Here is a 16,638-nt window from a genome sequence, read left to right as displayed (position 1 = left end):
AAGAGGCTTTTTGTAAGACTTCTGAGTGCAATACTTTGTAAAGACATTGCAATTCTCTTGTCTTACTGAAAGGCTCTGAGGAATACAACATTTTTTTGAGTAAGTTATATGTCACTTGCAGGGAACTATGCTGGGCTTATGCTTCATTTATCAAAAAGCAAAAATCCTTATCAGTATTTTTCTCCTCCAATACTGGCTTTCCAAAATACTAAAAAAAAAAAAAAAAAAAAAAAAAAACTTTTTTTTTCCTTTTTCAATCTAAAAAAAAACTTTTTAGAAAAAACATAAAGTTACCTTTTCTTCTTCTTACATTTACATTTTTGATGATGTCAACCTCATTAGTAAAATGGTACCTCAACCCGTCTCCTATACGGAGCGTTACTATCACGGGGGCCAGCCCCAGACCCATCTCCTCCAGGAAGCCTTCCCTGATCCCCACAGCCCCTATCACCAAGGTTGACATAGTGCCAAGAGGGTAAGTTCTAGGATCATACAGAATGTGGGTTCAGGCACAGCTGTGTAACTTCGGGCAAGTTACATAAGTTCTCTGAACCTCATTTTTCTTCCCCTGTGATGATGAAACAACACCTTCTCTCTGAATGTCTGCTGCCTAGTGAGACCTCAGTAAATGTTGTTTTTATTGCCTCTTCCTTCCTCTGAAATTCTGTGGGATTTCTTGATCTGGAACTCATTTGGCTGGCATAACTGTGCTCCTTGTTTGGACAGTTGCTCTTTGTGGACTGGGTGGTGAGCCTCTGTATGATGGCATGTCCTAGAGGGGTGGAGCTGCATCTTCTCCGAGTCCCTCAGCAGCATTACCACCTCGCCTTGTGTACAGTAATATTGGAATGATTGACAGCCTGCTAGGGCCAGGCATTGTGCCAAGGACCATGCATCGCATTATCTCATTTGATTTTTACAACAACCCTAATAACGTATGTGCCATTCTCCTTACTTCTCAACTGAGGGTCCTCTTGGTTAAGTAACTGGATTGTGAACACAGAGATTCATGGATGTGTGTCATCTGCTCTGGGTTGCACTGGCTCCCTAAGCAACTCCTTCTCTAGCTGTCCATTGGACATTGTGTTCACCCTCATCAGGGCCACCATGAACAGTTGTGCGGGGTTTGCCCTGCCTAGAGGTGTCTGGTCTAAGGGTGGTGTGGGGCTGAAGTCCAACCCACTTCATTCCCCAAGCTGCACACCCCTGTTTGGTCTTGCAAACTATCAGAGAAAAGGGTATGATTTATAAATTTTCAGAGACCCTCATAATCGCATATTGTGATTGGAGAGCAGCAAATCCTACCAACATAGGCTAACAGAATTTTGGGGTTTTCTCTCCCAGGTCCTAGTTCCCCAGAGAGGTCTAACTGGCTCTTTACCAAACCTGCTAACACGGCTGGACCAGATGCCTGACTATTCCATCTTCCGGGGCTACATCATTGCAAGTACCATGTTCTCTGCATGACCCTCTGCTCAGGTTACCTGGGAACGGGAGTCCCTCATGCAGTCCTGCCTCTTTCCTTCACAGCAATACAACCTGGCAAGTGTGATCGAGGCTGCTGACGCTTACACAGTGTTTGCTCCAAACAACGATGCCATTGAGAGTTACATTCAGGAGAAGAAGGTCGCAACTCTGGTAGGTATTAGCAACAATACCTTGGGAAATTATTTCCTAGAAATTCAAACACGTAACATTTTTCAATCAATCAACCATGTACATTTTACTCTTTCGTCAAAACTTCTTTGTCAAATCCAGATATTTAACATAAACTCGTGCAGAGACTCTGTGTATGCAAACCTTCCCCAGGCTAGAGCTGCTCGTATATTTAGTTCGTACCCCTGGAAGCACACACGCAGGCTGTATACACAAGGAGGCAGGTGTCCCAGGGACCTAGAAGCATCTTCATGGCTGCCCCTCCTCCCGTCCCTGGCTTCTCCCTGGTCTCGCGCAGCAAGCTGTCAGCAGCTGGGACCTAGTGGGAGTGGACTGTCTCTGTCGTCCTCCTATTCTGCCCTTCTCTATCTTCCCTGGTTCCTAACATCTGGGGGCTGAACGTCAAAATTTGTCAAAGGATTTTGTGAAATAATAAAAAGCTCAGTCCTGCCACTCTGGTTCAGAACCCTTGAAGGGATCTCCATTTCCTGAATGACTAAGTCTAAACTACCTCCGCAGGTACTTAGGGCCTCCAAAGCTGGCCATAATTACCTTCTATTCAGTGCTGACTCCAGAATTTCCATTTAGAAGGATCCCAGGGGTTGTCCCACCCCAGCCCATAGTGAGAGGACAAGTTTCAAACTGTGTTTGCACAGCTCTATTTAGGGTGACTGAGATGAGGATGCTAAAGAGATGTGGGCTGATACTTGAAGTCCCCCTAAGCCACCCTTGGGCTCACTGATGTCTCCCACCCATTCTCTGCAGAAACCATATGGTCTAACCAGAGTGATATATAGACCCTAAAGAAGGCAAAGGTGTGTTTGGTGCCTTTGCTCCTATGTACACACACGCACACACATATAGACACACACACCCCTCAGGAAGGCTGCCCTTCCTCCTCCTCCACCTCCTGACTCCTCCCTACCCATTCTTCCAGTCCAGTCTCACCTCCTCCGGGAAGCAGGCTCAAGACACTGAAGCTGCAGACAGTCTCTCCTGACTCTGACTTCAGACCGTTGGTACACCCTTCAGCACTTAGACACCCTTGTGTAAGGAATTGTCTTTTCAGCTGGGTGGGTCTTAGCTCTCTAAATAGATTACAAGTCTTTGAAGGGAGGAACGGTCTCTTCGATTTCTGTAACTGGCATGTTGGACAAGCAGAACTCCTGGGATGGAATTGAAAATCGTCTTTACTGTGTCTCCCCATCCCTTTGAACCTGTTCTGTGGGGAATATTCTTTTCCTGCCCTGGGATAAAACCTCAGGCAATCCCACAGTCTTTCTGCTTCCCCCAAAAGTTGCAAACACACTCTCACTTAAGTTAAAAAAAAAAATCCAGCTCCTTATAATAGTCAACATTTTGAATTAGATTTAAAATTAAATCTTCTTCCCTCACTGTTCCATGCTCAGGCTTTATCCAGACAGTAAACTAGAGGGGGCTTGATCCTTGAATCAATCAGGGTCCATCAGGAGACAGAAAATGTACCAGGGAGAGTTTAATATTATGAATTGTTTATTGGGTATAAAGCTATATAAGTATAGTTGAAAGATAAAAAAAAAAGAGAGAGATATCACAGAACCATCTATGACCCCAAAGGCTGGGAGATCAGAGGGAAGAGGTCGGGATAACTAAAGCTTAGAAACATAGGGGAGCCCCCAAGGAGCTATAACTCAGACCTCAGAGGACGGGGTGCCATTCAGCTGGTGTCTCTGACCTTGGAGGAGGGTCCAAGACCCAGGCCTCTAGGAGGGGGCATTGCCCAGCAGGTGCTGGCATCTTGGAAGAGGGAGGGACATGATAAATCCAGTCTGGGAGGGACAGGTATCAGCTACCACTGCCTGGGTGAAGAAGTAGGCTGGGGGATGCCCATAGGACCAGAAAACACAGAGGAAGCAGAAATCCTGCTCCCCACTTCTGCTCCAATGGGCCTCACAGTCTCCTCTAGCACTTAGCGCTGGCAGAACCTAGCAGGAGCACTGGCAAAGGGGGAGGGCATACTGTGGTCCCAGCCCCAGCCACAGAAACGAGGTAAAGGGTGGCTTGGAGCTGAGAGACAGTAACTTAATTCACCTTCTCTCTTCCCTATATGATGCTTCTAGTCCCTTTCCTGATCTCACTGAACTCAGTTTTAGCCTCACCAGGTTTGCAGTGGAGGGGCAGGACCTGTTAGTGATCAGGAGTAGACATTAAGAGGGTAGGAAGGTTGTTACCTCACTGGTACCATCTTGAGATGCCATTGCTCTCTGGGCCTGGTAAGTGTCTCAAAGCTCCCTCGTTCGCTCTCTCAGGTTCTTTGGAGGCCACCACCACCCCTGGTGGTTTCATACTGTACCTGAGTGCCTGCATTTGTTCCTTCGGCCACTTACTTCCTTTCTTCTGGGGAGGCCTGTCCGCCCTCCTAGACAGCCATCTAGGATAAGACCTAAGGCACCAGCTGTCTCAGACACAGCCACCCATCTGGTCCATGCACGCCCTCATCCCAGGTCAATGCTGGGGCTGCAGGGCTGTCCCAGGGTGGTGACAGCCTTCCTGCTCCACTGGGGATCAACCCACCAGGAGTCCCTGGCCCAAGACTGCTCAGGCCTGAGCAAGACCCCACAGACCACCCTGTCTGCAGGGGACACAGCTGTAGCCCTTGGCATCATCCCATCAACCCTCCTCTCATGACCCCTGAGGTGAAAGGCAGGATGGGGTGGAGACTCTTCACAGCAGTTCTCATCAGAGAAACCAACTTTAAAATCCTGTCCTCGGTCTGGGTTTTAGGGTCACGTAATTAGTTCTTCACCATCCGACATGGAAAGTTTGCGAGTCCTGCAAGGTACTCTGTCTTGGGTTTAGTATTTATTATCCATTGTGCCCTGATGCCTCGGTCAGAACTTCCAGATCAACTGGCTACTGCTCTTGCAACCCCCACAGTGCCCGGCACAGCGGGGCAGCCCGGCTAGTGCCCGGGGCCTGGCCTGTGGTTGACTTTCCATCCTGTTGTGTCGTCCAGGAGGAGGATGTACTCAGGTACCACGTGGTCTTGGAGGAGAAACTGCTGAAGAATGACCTGCATAACGGCATGCACCGGGACACCATGCTGGGCTCCTCCTACCCGCTCGGCTTCTTCCTCCACAACGACCAGGTGCGGTCCTCTCCCTGAAACCGGGCGTGGGTGTCCCCCGTCATTTGCACTCACTTCTGAATCGGGCACTCCCACCAGCACCTCCTAAGCCTCGTCAACGGAAGACAGTTGTCTGTGTCCCGCTGGAAAGCACTGAGTCAGCCAGGCTGTGAGGCTCCCCCCAGCTCCCCCTGTCGCCAGCCCCCAGATAATCAGTGTGGCCCGACAGATGGCAGAAATGGATCCCAGCAGTCACAGGTGCCCTTCTCATACCAATTCCCAGCAAACCGACAGACAGTCCCCTAGCAGTCTCCCAGATGGGCGGGAGCCTGGCAGCAAAGGTTACCTCCGAGGAAGTGCCATTGACTCCGGGGTCTGAGGAGAATGACATACAAACGGCCCAACAGCCAGATGGATGAATGTTATTCTCTCTGCTTTATACATTTGACACCACGTTAATGCAGCACAGACTGCAGTCCTAGGGCCAAACGACCCCCACACGGGTACGCCAACACTTCTCTCACACGGCCGCTTAGTGCTTAAGATGTTCAGAACCCATAAAAAGGAAGTAGGGAGATTATATAAAAGTCTATTTAAATATTTCAGACATCATGTGGGAAGATCAATCTATGAAAACCCAAAAAGAAACAATGTAAATCTAGTAAAGTCTCACAAGAAAAATTAGTAAAAACTGTTTAATGTAAACTAAATGCTAGACGAAAGTGAATAAAATTTAATTACACATTTTCAAGCAATAATATTCTCTATAAAAATGCAGTTTAAACAATTTTCTCAGTGGTATCATCATTGAATCATAAGTAAATTTTGTGTACAGTTTTTTTTTAACATACTTGAGTTAAAAATAAGTCTGGTTCTTCATTACTTAGGGAATAATCTAACTCCAAATATTTTCCTCTGATGCCTGCAAATATCTTACCTATTGTGTAATAATTTTAAGAAGATCCTTTTAAATACATTTTATTATTTTTCCAGGTAAGGCAGGTTTTTGTTTATAAAGATCTTACATTTTTGTTTTTGTTCTTATGGATATCATCTTTAATTTCACCATGTAGAAATGAATATTCCCATGCAGATACTTGAATCAATTTCAATTCTATCATGTTTATTTTCTATTTGTTTGGAAAGTCTTTGATCTAGAGTTTGTTGGTTTTTTTTTTTAATAACAGAGGCTTTATCTTACAATAGACAAGTAGTTCAAAGTTACAATATACAAATAGACAATAGAAGTTTAGCTTTTATTGATACTCATTTACTCTCTCTTAGGACAATGGAGATATAGAAAAATGCTCTCTAAATGAGTAGACTTGTGTTCAGTTCAAATTTTTAATGCAGCTCGTAATTCTCCAGATACATCTTGCAATAAGAACAATTCAGACTTTTTTTTTAATGCCAAGTTAATAGTATTACTGCATCAGAAGTTCTGCTATTTTGATATTTTGAAATAGCTCAGCATCTTGGAATTCTGCAGATTTGTGTTGCACTTACCATTTGACACCAGGAATGGCTCCCTGCTTCTTGTCCAAAGCTACACAGACCCTGGACCACTTCTGTGGACCTGAGCCTAATTATTTTTAAACCCTTGTTAGATATAAACTTGACATCGGTTTAGTATCATAAAGAATACCCCTGTCTCCCAACCTCAGCCCTGGCTGCACCTACACACACACAGCCCCAATTTTTCAAAGAACCGTATGTTTTCAGTTATATTAGTTACATTAATGAATTAGTGGCTTTAATAATTTTGCATTAAGCAATCATTAAGACATCCTCCCACAAAAAATCAAAACAAAACAAATTACAACTCAAAGTTGATTTTGAGTTGGCAGCATTTAGACACTGACTTAGTCGCTGTGTCTTTTGGATGCTTACAGACACACTAGGTAGAGACAATACAAACATACCATGAACCTCAAAGAAGCCCCAAGGGAAACATGGGGTAATTGTGACCTCTGAGCAGTCTCCACACACGGAAAATGATGCAAGCTGGTGGAACACTTTTTACAAACCCTGAAACACTTCAATATGCTAGTTATTTTTATTCTGATATAACAATCACTTCACCTTACTGAGTGGTGCTAGCCAGTTAACCAAGAAATAGAGAGATGCTGAAAGGACACTGAGTTTCATTCTCCACGTCTTGGTTTTGGGAGGCTTCCACACCTCCAGGACCGCCAGTGACCAGCACCGTCAAGCACATCCGTGGAGCCATTTTTCCAAGGGCACTCACATCATGATCATGAGTCAGAATTTCTTAACAAAAACCAATCATCTGAAGGATAGAGAGAAACCTTAGAGATTATCTGGAACAATCACTCCCTTTTGCAAAAGAGAAAATTGAGATTCAGAGAGGAAAAGCAGCTGGCCCAAGCTCACACAGCTAGAAGGCGCCAGATGCAGGGCTGTTACTCAGACTCCCTTCTCCTGGGCCAGAGCTCTTCTCACTGCAGTATGCCACCTTCCAGGTGAATACTAGAGTACCTCCTAGGCTGTTGTCATACTGATACCCATCCCCACCTTCCCTATTTCCCTTAAAATGACTATAAGAAAAACTTACAATTAATCCTCTTGTTCACAGCTCTACGTAAATGAGGCCCCGATAAACTACACCAATGCAGCCACTGACAAGGGAGTGATCCATGGCTTGGGGAAAGTTCTGGAAATTCAGAAGAACAGATGTGATATTAATGACACAACTGTCATCCGAGTAAGTTATAGCCAAGGCCAATGATGCAACTGAAGAGTGCTGGCTTTTTGTTTTATAATTTTGAAAGCACAGGACTCATGTTGTAGAGTGTCACAGGGTGAATATCCTTGAAAGCTGAGGTGTGTATTCAGCCGTGGCTCTGCAAAAATAAGTGAGACTAGTGCCCTGCATGTCTGGGAAAGGCTGCCCGCAGGGCTGTGTTGAGCAGGATTCTGAAGGTATGGTCTTCCTCGAAGGAAAGTGTGCCAGGCCTGGCAGGAAGGAGGCACGGTGCACCCATGGAAGGTTTTAGCCAAGCCTAGTCTAGTTGGAGTGAAAAGATGGAAATGGATCCTTTCAGTATAATACAGGATGCAGTAATGGAGACTTTTATCTCCATGGGATAGTGTCGGATCTTTCAGTGACATTTATTGGGCACTGTTTATATGCCAAGCACTGCTCTAAGCATTTTACGAGTATTAACCCATATAGTCCTCACAACACCCTACAGAGAAGGTACTATTACTATACCCATTTTGCAGATGGGGAAGATGAGCCACAGAGAAGTTAAGTAACACACCCAGGATCAGAGCTAGCAAGTGTCAGAGAAGGAGTTTAAGTTCAGGCAGTCTGGCCCCAAAGCTAGAACTGTGAATGACCACACTCTCCCATCCCATAGGTGCCAAGCTAAGAACTAGCCACATTGGCTTCCCCCTGTTTTAGGAGCAGGCCACACTCGAAAATGTCTGTCATTCTCAACTTGTGCTCTTTGTTTTATAATAGTGTATGTTATCTCCACGCTGAACCCTCAGCTGGACCATGTGCTCCCAAGGCTGAGCACTGTGTGTGATGCATCATTTACTCTCAGAATCTGGCCCGATTCACTAAAAAGTGGGTTTTCAATAAATGAGGATTGTTGTTAAAGGGATTAGGACTTAAATGAGAGAAGAGCTTGACAGATTACAGGATTATTAGCATCAGAAGTATATAGTGGAAGGGGAGGAGGGAACAATTAGGAGTTTGGGATTAGCAGATACAAACTGCTGTATATAAAATAAACAACAAAGTCCTACTGTATAGCACAGGGAACTATATTCAATATCTTATAATAACCTATAATGAAAAAGAATATGAAAAAGAATATTTGTGTGTATAGATATGTATGACTGAATCACTATGCTGTACAATGTAAATGGGCTATACTTCAGATTTTTACCAAAGTGTATAGTGGAGACAGCAACGTGCCAACATCCAGGACTGGGAGTAGTTGAAGTGCTTGTCTCAAAGGACATTAAAGGAATTGACCAGACGGGTTTCTGATTTTCAATTCTATACCTTAAAACCTTCAGCTTGGAGGTCTGGAAAATATTTGCAGCCTTGTTTGGAATAACGATAGTAACTATGAAATGTTCACTTTGCCTCTGTTTTAACAAGGGAAAGTGTGGGAAGTGTCCTCAGCCAATCTGCCCATTTGGAACTAAACCACTAGTAAGTATTTTGCCTGCTTCGATATAATAGTTTACAGATCCCAGGGAGGTCCAAATTAGAAAATAGATCTCAAGCATATCTCATTTCTTTGCCCTTATTCCTTCACTGGCTTTTAATTTAATTTTACTTATATTTTATGCATCTTTCTGAAGTCTTGAATCCATTTTTTTGGACCAAAGTAAAATTTTCATTAATAAATAAACAGAAAGGGCGTTCATTTCAACCAATGCACACGCAGGAAGGGATTTTTCACCCTCTGTGTCTTTCATATCTCAGTAGTCAGTTGAGCACCGGAGCAGGAGATCTTATCAGAGGAGGCAGACTTCACATCCACACCATATTCAGCCAGGATGAATTCCACCAGCCTGACTCCCTTTTACAGTGGAAGTTACAACTAACTTGCTCTAAGAAACACGTGACAGACTTGGTGGGGGGGTATATGTCTTTGAATTAATTACCCAAGAATACTGTTTTTTGTAGCTATTTATTGTAAAAGCTACTTCTTTTACATGAATTTACTGGACGATGCCCCAACCATTACAAAGAATAAACGCTCACGCACTCTCCACTGCATGACAGTAATTTACAACACTAAAAATGCTGTCTCTCACTTGAGTTTTCATTTAATCTTGAATATTGTAAGTCTTTGTAAACAGCCCTAATCTTTTCTGAGGCCAAGGCAGAATATCAATCAATCAATCAATAGAAACCAAGCCTCAGCTCAATCAATGTGTAGTGTTAGAAGGACATTTTTATCAGGTTTACACTAGGATTGTATCTGGCTTGAGTTCATCTTCTAGAGAAAAGTTCTTTTTACAGATTACCCCCCAAAGGTATAATTATCTTATATTTTGCCACCTGGTGTTCTGGCAGCCAACATTGTGTTTTGTGCTTTCTGTCTTATGAAGCAACTCCAAGAAGCCAGCCCCCTCCCTTCCCAGAACATTTCAGTTAGAGAGACAGCAATGTATCACCCACCTACTTGCTTTTAGAAACTGGAAAACTTTTTCCTAACTGAAAAGCTGATATAATCATTCTTATTTCATAGAGTGAAGAGACAAGGAGATGTCTGTATACCATTTATTTCATGGGCAAGCGATCCCTGTTCATTGGGTGCCAGCCAAAATGTGTGAAAACTGTCATCGTGAGTATAATGATTTAGTCAGCCTTCTAATTATTGCGGCAGCATTGAGAAATTTAATGTTATACTTTGCAAAGTGCCTTTGCCCGTATCCTTTCTGCCATCTCCTCTTCTTCCTCCTCATTATCTTCATTACCATTGTCATTCAAAGTAGCAGTAGTGGTAGCACTGAAAGTCAGGACAGCCCTCTAAAGTCAGCACTTCTGGTGAAAGCTGCAGTATTCCATTGCGTGATGAGGAGATCGAGGGACTGAGAGGCTAAGAGGATTTCCCTATTCTTACAGCAGGGTGAAATGCCCTGTGTGCATGCTTGTAAGCAAAAGAGAAAAGAAATGGGCAACTCCTTAAGGAAAGAGAACATGCATTTAGAAAGTGGGACCCCAGAGCTAGGTACCTCTGAGCTGTTGCTTTGCAATCTGCAGGAAAATTCTTTATAACATCCTGCCCTTCTTTCCCAGATTAGACATAGCCCCTGCTTACCATATAGAGGCAAGGTGGTTTGGCTCTTAAGGTGTGGATCTTGGGGCTGACAGGAGATTTTGCCTGTTAATCCACTCAAGGATAAAGGCAGCCTCCCCGAGCTACCTAGGGGGATGACAGACAGTAGACAAGGAAGTAAACAAGGGTTTTATTTCAAATCAAGGTGAGATCCATGAAAGTAACATTCTTTAGATTGAGGGGAATCTAAAGGAATGTTTCTCCAAAGAAGCTGAGATCTGGAGAGGGAGAAGGAATTAGCCTGTTAAGCACAGGGAAGAGTGTCCCAGGAAGAAGGAGAGCTGTATGAAGACCCAAACAGCTGGATGTGTTCAGGGCTGGAGGACCAGTGTGGCAGGAACCTGGTGAGCAGTGAAGCCTTCCTTGATGGGAGACATAGGCAGGCTCATGCCATATAACACCGGGGAGACCATTTGCTTTTGAGAGGTGTAGCAATTATGAGGATGACTATGCTTTAGAAAGATACTACCAAGTTGAGAATTCCTTTAAATAAAAATGGAGTATTTGTGGAAGCATTTTTAAATAGGCCATCTAGCATCGTGCTAAACAGGATCTTCGTTAATACACCTACACATATTAAGATTATGGACCAAGTGGATGTTGCTAGTATCTCTGGGAAATGAGAATATTTTTTATACTTTGCTGTATCGAGTAAATCTTTTATAACAAGTATTTACTGATTTTTAATCAGAAACACAATAAAACCTGGTTTTCCTTTTGAAAGAAAAAAAAAAAAAAGAACAAAGGCAGGCCCAAGGGCTTCCTTGAACTACAAGAAAGTCAGTCACAGAATGTCAGAGGGCTCACGCACCTGGGCCTCCCACCTTCAGCACCAGGTGGAATAACATACAACGCAAAGGGTCCGGGTTTGGGGACGGCGAGGGCCCCTCTGGCATTTCTTGGCTTACTCTTTACTTTGTTCCTGCTGCCTCTCCTTCCTCACTTTTCTTCATCCTCTACTCCTGCTTGCCTTTTTCCTTCCCCTCCTTCCCACCTCCTCGGCAGAAGCCTCCATGCTGTTCCTGGCACCCCTGGGAATTGCATAGCCTCACCTGGTTCTCAGGGGACTCTGTCCCCGGTCCTCACAGTCCCCTCCACGTGGGGTCAAAGCTACAGGCACACATCTAGCCCCACCTGCAGGAGTTTTGCACCTCAGCTGGATGAAACCAGAGGGTGGAAGGGTAGCCCTGTCCCAGTCCAGCCCAGTCCTTCCGTTCCAGACGAGAGAATGCTGTGCGGGCTACTTTGGCCCCCAGTGCCAGCCCTGCCCAGGGAGAGCTGAGAATGTCTGCTTTGGAAACGGGATCTGCTTGGATGGAATCAACGGCACGGGCATGTGTGAGTGTGGAGAGGGCTTCAACGGGACGGCCTGCGAGACCTGCGCGGAGGGCAAGTACGGCATCCACTGCGACCAAGGTGCGATCCCTCGCCCCACCCACCCAGGCTGGCTCCCACAACCAGCCAGATGTGCAGGAGAAAAGAGTGACTCTGCCTGTGCTCCCTAACCGCTGGCCTCCAGGGCAGGCTGGGATCCCCTGTTACCACATGAATCACAGGAGCTTCTGTGTTGTGTAATCTGCATTGGCAGGGATTCCACACAGTTTCAGCCACTAACCTGGACCTGCCAACCCACCCACTGACATTCTCCAACCCACCCACATTTCTGCATTTGCCTGCCTGCAGTGGTCCTCATGGGTATACTCTCAGTTTTGGACATCACTCGATAGTTTGAAAAGCAGCTCTGTGCACATTAATTCATCTAATACACACAGAAACTGTATAAACTTGAGTAGTCTGATCTCTGTTTTACAGATGAGGATCTTAAGGCAAAGAGGTTGAATGGCTTCCCCCAGGGTCACACCTGATGAGATGTGAACTCATACTTGCTTCACTCAAAGCCTTGTTCTTGAATCATGTTCTTTGCATGAAGATCAATCTGTTGATTCATCCTCAGCCAGCCACATGCTCTAAGTTTGTTTTCACAAAAATTGTGGTCTATTTTAGCTGAGTCATCTGCATTCTCTCATCCTGACTTTTTTGTGCCCAGGGACAAACACCTATGAGAGGGTTGACGTGGGAGAAGGGGTTTCGTAATCCATGAGAAAACAAAGTATTTTTTCTACCTTATAGTAAAAACCATACCATTGACCTGGATATCACTGTTTTCTCATTAGCTAGTCAAAGCCAGACAAAGTCAGTATGTAACTGAATCATTGTAATCAGGCCCTATAATATATAATTGGCATTGTAGTGCTGATTTTTTCTATGTTATATGGAAAATTATCTGCCTACACTTATGCAGGATTTCCTCACCTAGGATCCATAGATGACCCTCACAGGGTCCAGCAAACCCCCAAGGCTGAATGCTTTTTCCTAAGGAAAGTGTCCTTCGCTTTCACTCATGACACTGCTGAGTAACAAAAATCAGCATTTCTGTGTTGAAGAAGGCAGTGCCATGCTGGGTTTATAGAAACCTACTAGACATTTTTCTGAAGTCTACTCTTAGGGAACAAACATGGTTCCATCCCCAGGGGTCCCACATAACCTCAGCCAAGGATACAATCACACTGCTTGGGTCATTGCCCCACAGTGCTATATATTCCCCAAGCGGTGGTTTTGGTTGAAGCATGACCTGGTTCACATATTAGCCCTCTCTTTTCTGCCTCCTATGCCCTGCCCTTCCTGAGAATCCAGCCCTGCCAAGTAACAACAGCGACCATCTGGGAGCAGATTGAAGAATTAAGTGCACCAAAGTGAACCTTTGTATTAAGTGATAAATGAGTTGTTGAACACAGGTCAGAAGTCTGACAATGTGCGGATGTTTTTCCATTTAGCATGTACTTGTGTCCATGGGAGATGCAATCAAGGACCCTCCGGGGATGGCACCTGTGACTGTGACGTGGGCTGGCGAGGAGTGAAATGTGATAGTGGTAAGAGCCAGCCTTTTGACACTTACGATCTGTTCTTAGCCTCCCTTCTCAGCAGCTACATTTTCTTCCTCTAAAATAGAAATGACATCTTTATGTCTTCCTTTGGCAATAAAGTAATTCCTGCTTGCAGCAAGAAAGTTTATAAAATAGAAGCAGAAAGAAGAAAACAAAAATTACTCATACTCCCAAGACAGGGAAAAAACTAGTCTTAGTATTTTGTTTTAGCCTTGCAACCTTTTTCTAGGCATATAGATGTGTGCGTGGGGCTGTATTCTACACACAGTTTTGTAACCTACTTTTTCGCTTCACAATATAAAATCAATATCTTCCCATGTGAATAAAAATAGAGAAATATTTTTTCTTAATTTCTGCATAATATCCCATCATCTGACTGTACCATACTGCTTAAAATCAATTTTCTGCTATTGCAAACAATGCTGCAACGGGCATCGTGTGTGTGTGTGTGTGTGTGTGTGTGTGTGTGTAAATATACATGTATATATTTGTATTTGTCTTATTAAATAATTTTGTTAAATTCCTTCAGATGGGATTTCTGAGTTAGAAGTTTGCACTTTGGGGGAAAAGTTTGCTGCTTATTGCCAAGTTTTCCAAAGATTATATCAATTTGTTTTTTCACCATTGGGGTCTGAGCAGGCCCATTTCCCCCACCCCCACTTCTCTGATGGTTCCTAATGTGCTCCAGGTTAGAGTGATGAGAAGGGAGAGAGTTTTAGGCTGAAAGGAACTCCTGGAATAGTACAAAGAAGTGGGAAAGCTCTGCACATTTACAGAATCCAAAGACTGCAGAGTGAGAGGAATATAGGGAAAAAGAGGGAAGTCAGATGAGGACAGGCTAGAGGTATAGGTGAGAGTCAGATCCCCAAAGGCTAAGGATGGTGGACCTTCTGCTAAAGCCAACGAAAAGCCTGTTAAGGGTTTTGAACAGGGCAGCAATCTGATGTGATCTGTTCTGCATTTTAGAAACATCATTCTGACACTAGATTGGAGAGAGTACCCTCTGGAAGCAGGTATCAGAGTCCCCCTCTTCCGGAGTAGGGGCTGGGGTTGAGTCTCAGATGCCTGCCAGCCTAATGAGGGCTCCAGGGATGTGGGGTTGTCAGAGGGAGTGCTTTTGCCCAAAGCTCAAGGTGATGCTAAAATCAAGGGAACACAGATTTGACTGAAACGCTCAAGTCAGAGATGCAAATGGCCCCAAGACAAGGAGACATTCTGGAGCAGATATCAAATGCTGGGGTGCAGAGCCAGGGTTTAAGAGGGCCTGGGAGAGGGGATTAGGAAGCAATGGGGTCACATAAACAGGAAGACAGCCTGGGGGAATCCCTAGAATAGATCAATGCATCAGTGACAGCCAGGGATAATCTGGAATAATGTATCATAAATTACCCTTGGCTATCATTTATATGCTGATAAAAGCATGGTGCATGGGAGAACCAACCACACTTAAAGGGACAGGGAACAGCCTGGAGGCTGTGACAAGTTTTCAGGAGGCAGTTAATCAGTCTGAACCAACACAGTGGCCTAACCATGGCAGGGAAAATGAAGACACTTCATTGTCAGATGAAGTAGAATCAGGAGCACATGGCGACTGGAGCTGAAGAAGAAAGGAAGAGGGAGGGAGGGGTCAACTGTGTGGATGGTGGATCGATTTAGGAAGAGAAAGTTGGGAGGTAGTGCTGTTTGGGGGTGGTTGGGTTTGAGGTGCCAGAGAACATCTGGGTGGAGATGCCCAGGAGGTGTTAGCTCATTCATTCATTCATACATCAGATACTTGCTGAGCTGGCATTCATCAGAGGCTGGCGGTACGCTAAGGACTCTGCACTGAGCAGGGTGTGGTCCCTGCCCCAGTAGTTCGCAGTCTGGGGAAGATGCTGACAGGTCCCAGGCAGTCGCTGTACAGCAGGCAGTTGGATTTGTGGGTCTAAGACTCAGGAGTGAGGTTGAGGCTAGAGATGTAAACGTCAGTAAGCAGACAGACATGTATAACTTTGCACCATGAAGGGGAAGAAAGCAGGGCCAAGGACAGGCCACCAGACTGCCTCCCCTTCCTGTTTTCTCTATTGTGAAAGCAGACCCCAGCCCGCCCCCAGCTGCTCACCCTCTCAGCCTCCCCCTCCCTCTCCCTACTACCAGATGTAAATTATTCCAGCCCCCCGCACCCCCACTCCTACTGCTCCCCTCACCAGTAGCCTTGTGATCCATCTCTTCCACCTGTCCTATTTCCCTCCATTCCAAACTCCGTGTTGCTGCCAGACAGAACTTTCTAAAACATAGGCATCTTAGTCCGTTATGGCTGCTATAACAGAGGACCGCAGAGAGGGTGGCTTATAAACAATGGGAAGTCATTTCTCACAGTTCTGAGGCTAGAAGTCTGAGATCAGGGTGCTGGTGTGGCTGGGTTCTGGTGAGGTCTCTTCTGGGTTGCAGACAGTCATGTTCTCATGTTCTGGCAGGAGTGATAAGGGCACTCTCCAGGGTCCCTTTTCTAAGGGCACTAATCCCATTTGTGAGGACTCCACCCTCGTGATCTAATCACCTATCTAAGTCCCCAGCTCCTAATACCAGCACATGCAGTTTCAACAGATGGATTGGGAGGTGAAGGGGTGGAACACAATCACTTGGAATATAGAAGTATTATTTTCCACCCTCCCCCCAGGACTTGACAACCTGCTATGAGTCTTCATTGCCTCCAGGAGAAATACCTTAGCAGGGTGCAGTACAAAGCTATTCGCCAACTGGCACTCACCCAGTTTTCCAGCCTGGTCTCCAGTGCACACCCTGTACTAGGAGCTTCTGCTCTAGTAATGGAAGTAAATGTTCAGTTGTGTTCCAAAAATTGTGGTATAGGAGTGCAAAGCAAAGTGCTTCTAGACCAGACTAGACAAACCTGTCCACTTACAAATTCAGTCCCAAGCCATGTCAGACATCACTAATTAATCATTGCACCCCTCCAGCCTAGGGGCACCAACTCCATCCTTCTCAAAAGAGTGCATTACATAGTTACTATCAATTAACTGAAGTTGGCTTGCAGGTTTAGAGCAGGTTTCAGAGAGGAGAATCTAAAAGATGACTGGAATTTCAGAGACAGAGGATGGAG

At 45.0% G+C, this 16,638-nt stretch overlaps 1 protein-coding gene across 3 annotated transcripts in view; it reads left to right on the top strand.

Moving 5' to 3' along the window:
- The window catches only part of STAB2 (stabilin 2), a 133,352-nt gene that overhangs the window by 73,321 nt on the left and 43,393 nt on the right, over positions 1–16,638 (top strand). For 2 of the 3 annotated variants that reach the window (XM_006205893.4, XM_072973106.1), the window contains 8 exons: positions 1,345–1,443; positions 1,531–1,638; positions 4,652–4,783; positions 7,359–7,487; positions 8,901–8,954; positions 10,003–10,098; positions 11,814–12,009; positions 13,428–13,523. In XM_006205893.4, coding sequence (XP_006205955.2) covers positions 1,345–1,443; positions 1,531–1,638; positions 4,652–4,783; positions 7,359–7,487; positions 8,901–8,954; positions 10,003–10,098; positions 11,814–12,009; positions 13,428–13,523 — 910 coding nt within the window. The remainder of the gene's footprint in view (positions 1–1,344; positions 1,444–1,530; positions 1,639–4,651; positions 4,784–7,358; positions 7,488–8,900; positions 8,955–10,002; positions 10,099–11,813; positions 12,010–13,427; positions 13,524–16,638) is intronic. The other variant, XM_072973107.1, reaches the window with a different exon arrangement.

The sequence above is a fragment of the Vicugna pacos genome, chromosome 12 (genome assembly GCF_048564905.1).
Source record: "Vicugna pacos chromosome 12, VicPac4, whole genome shotgun sequence".
Classification (NCBI taxonomy): domain Eukaryota; kingdom Metazoa; phylum Chordata; class Mammalia; order Artiodactyla; family Camelidae; genus Vicugna; species Vicugna pacos.
The sequence above is the reverse complement of the archived record's forward strand: the minus strand, read 5'-3'. Positions and strand labels throughout refer to the sequence as shown.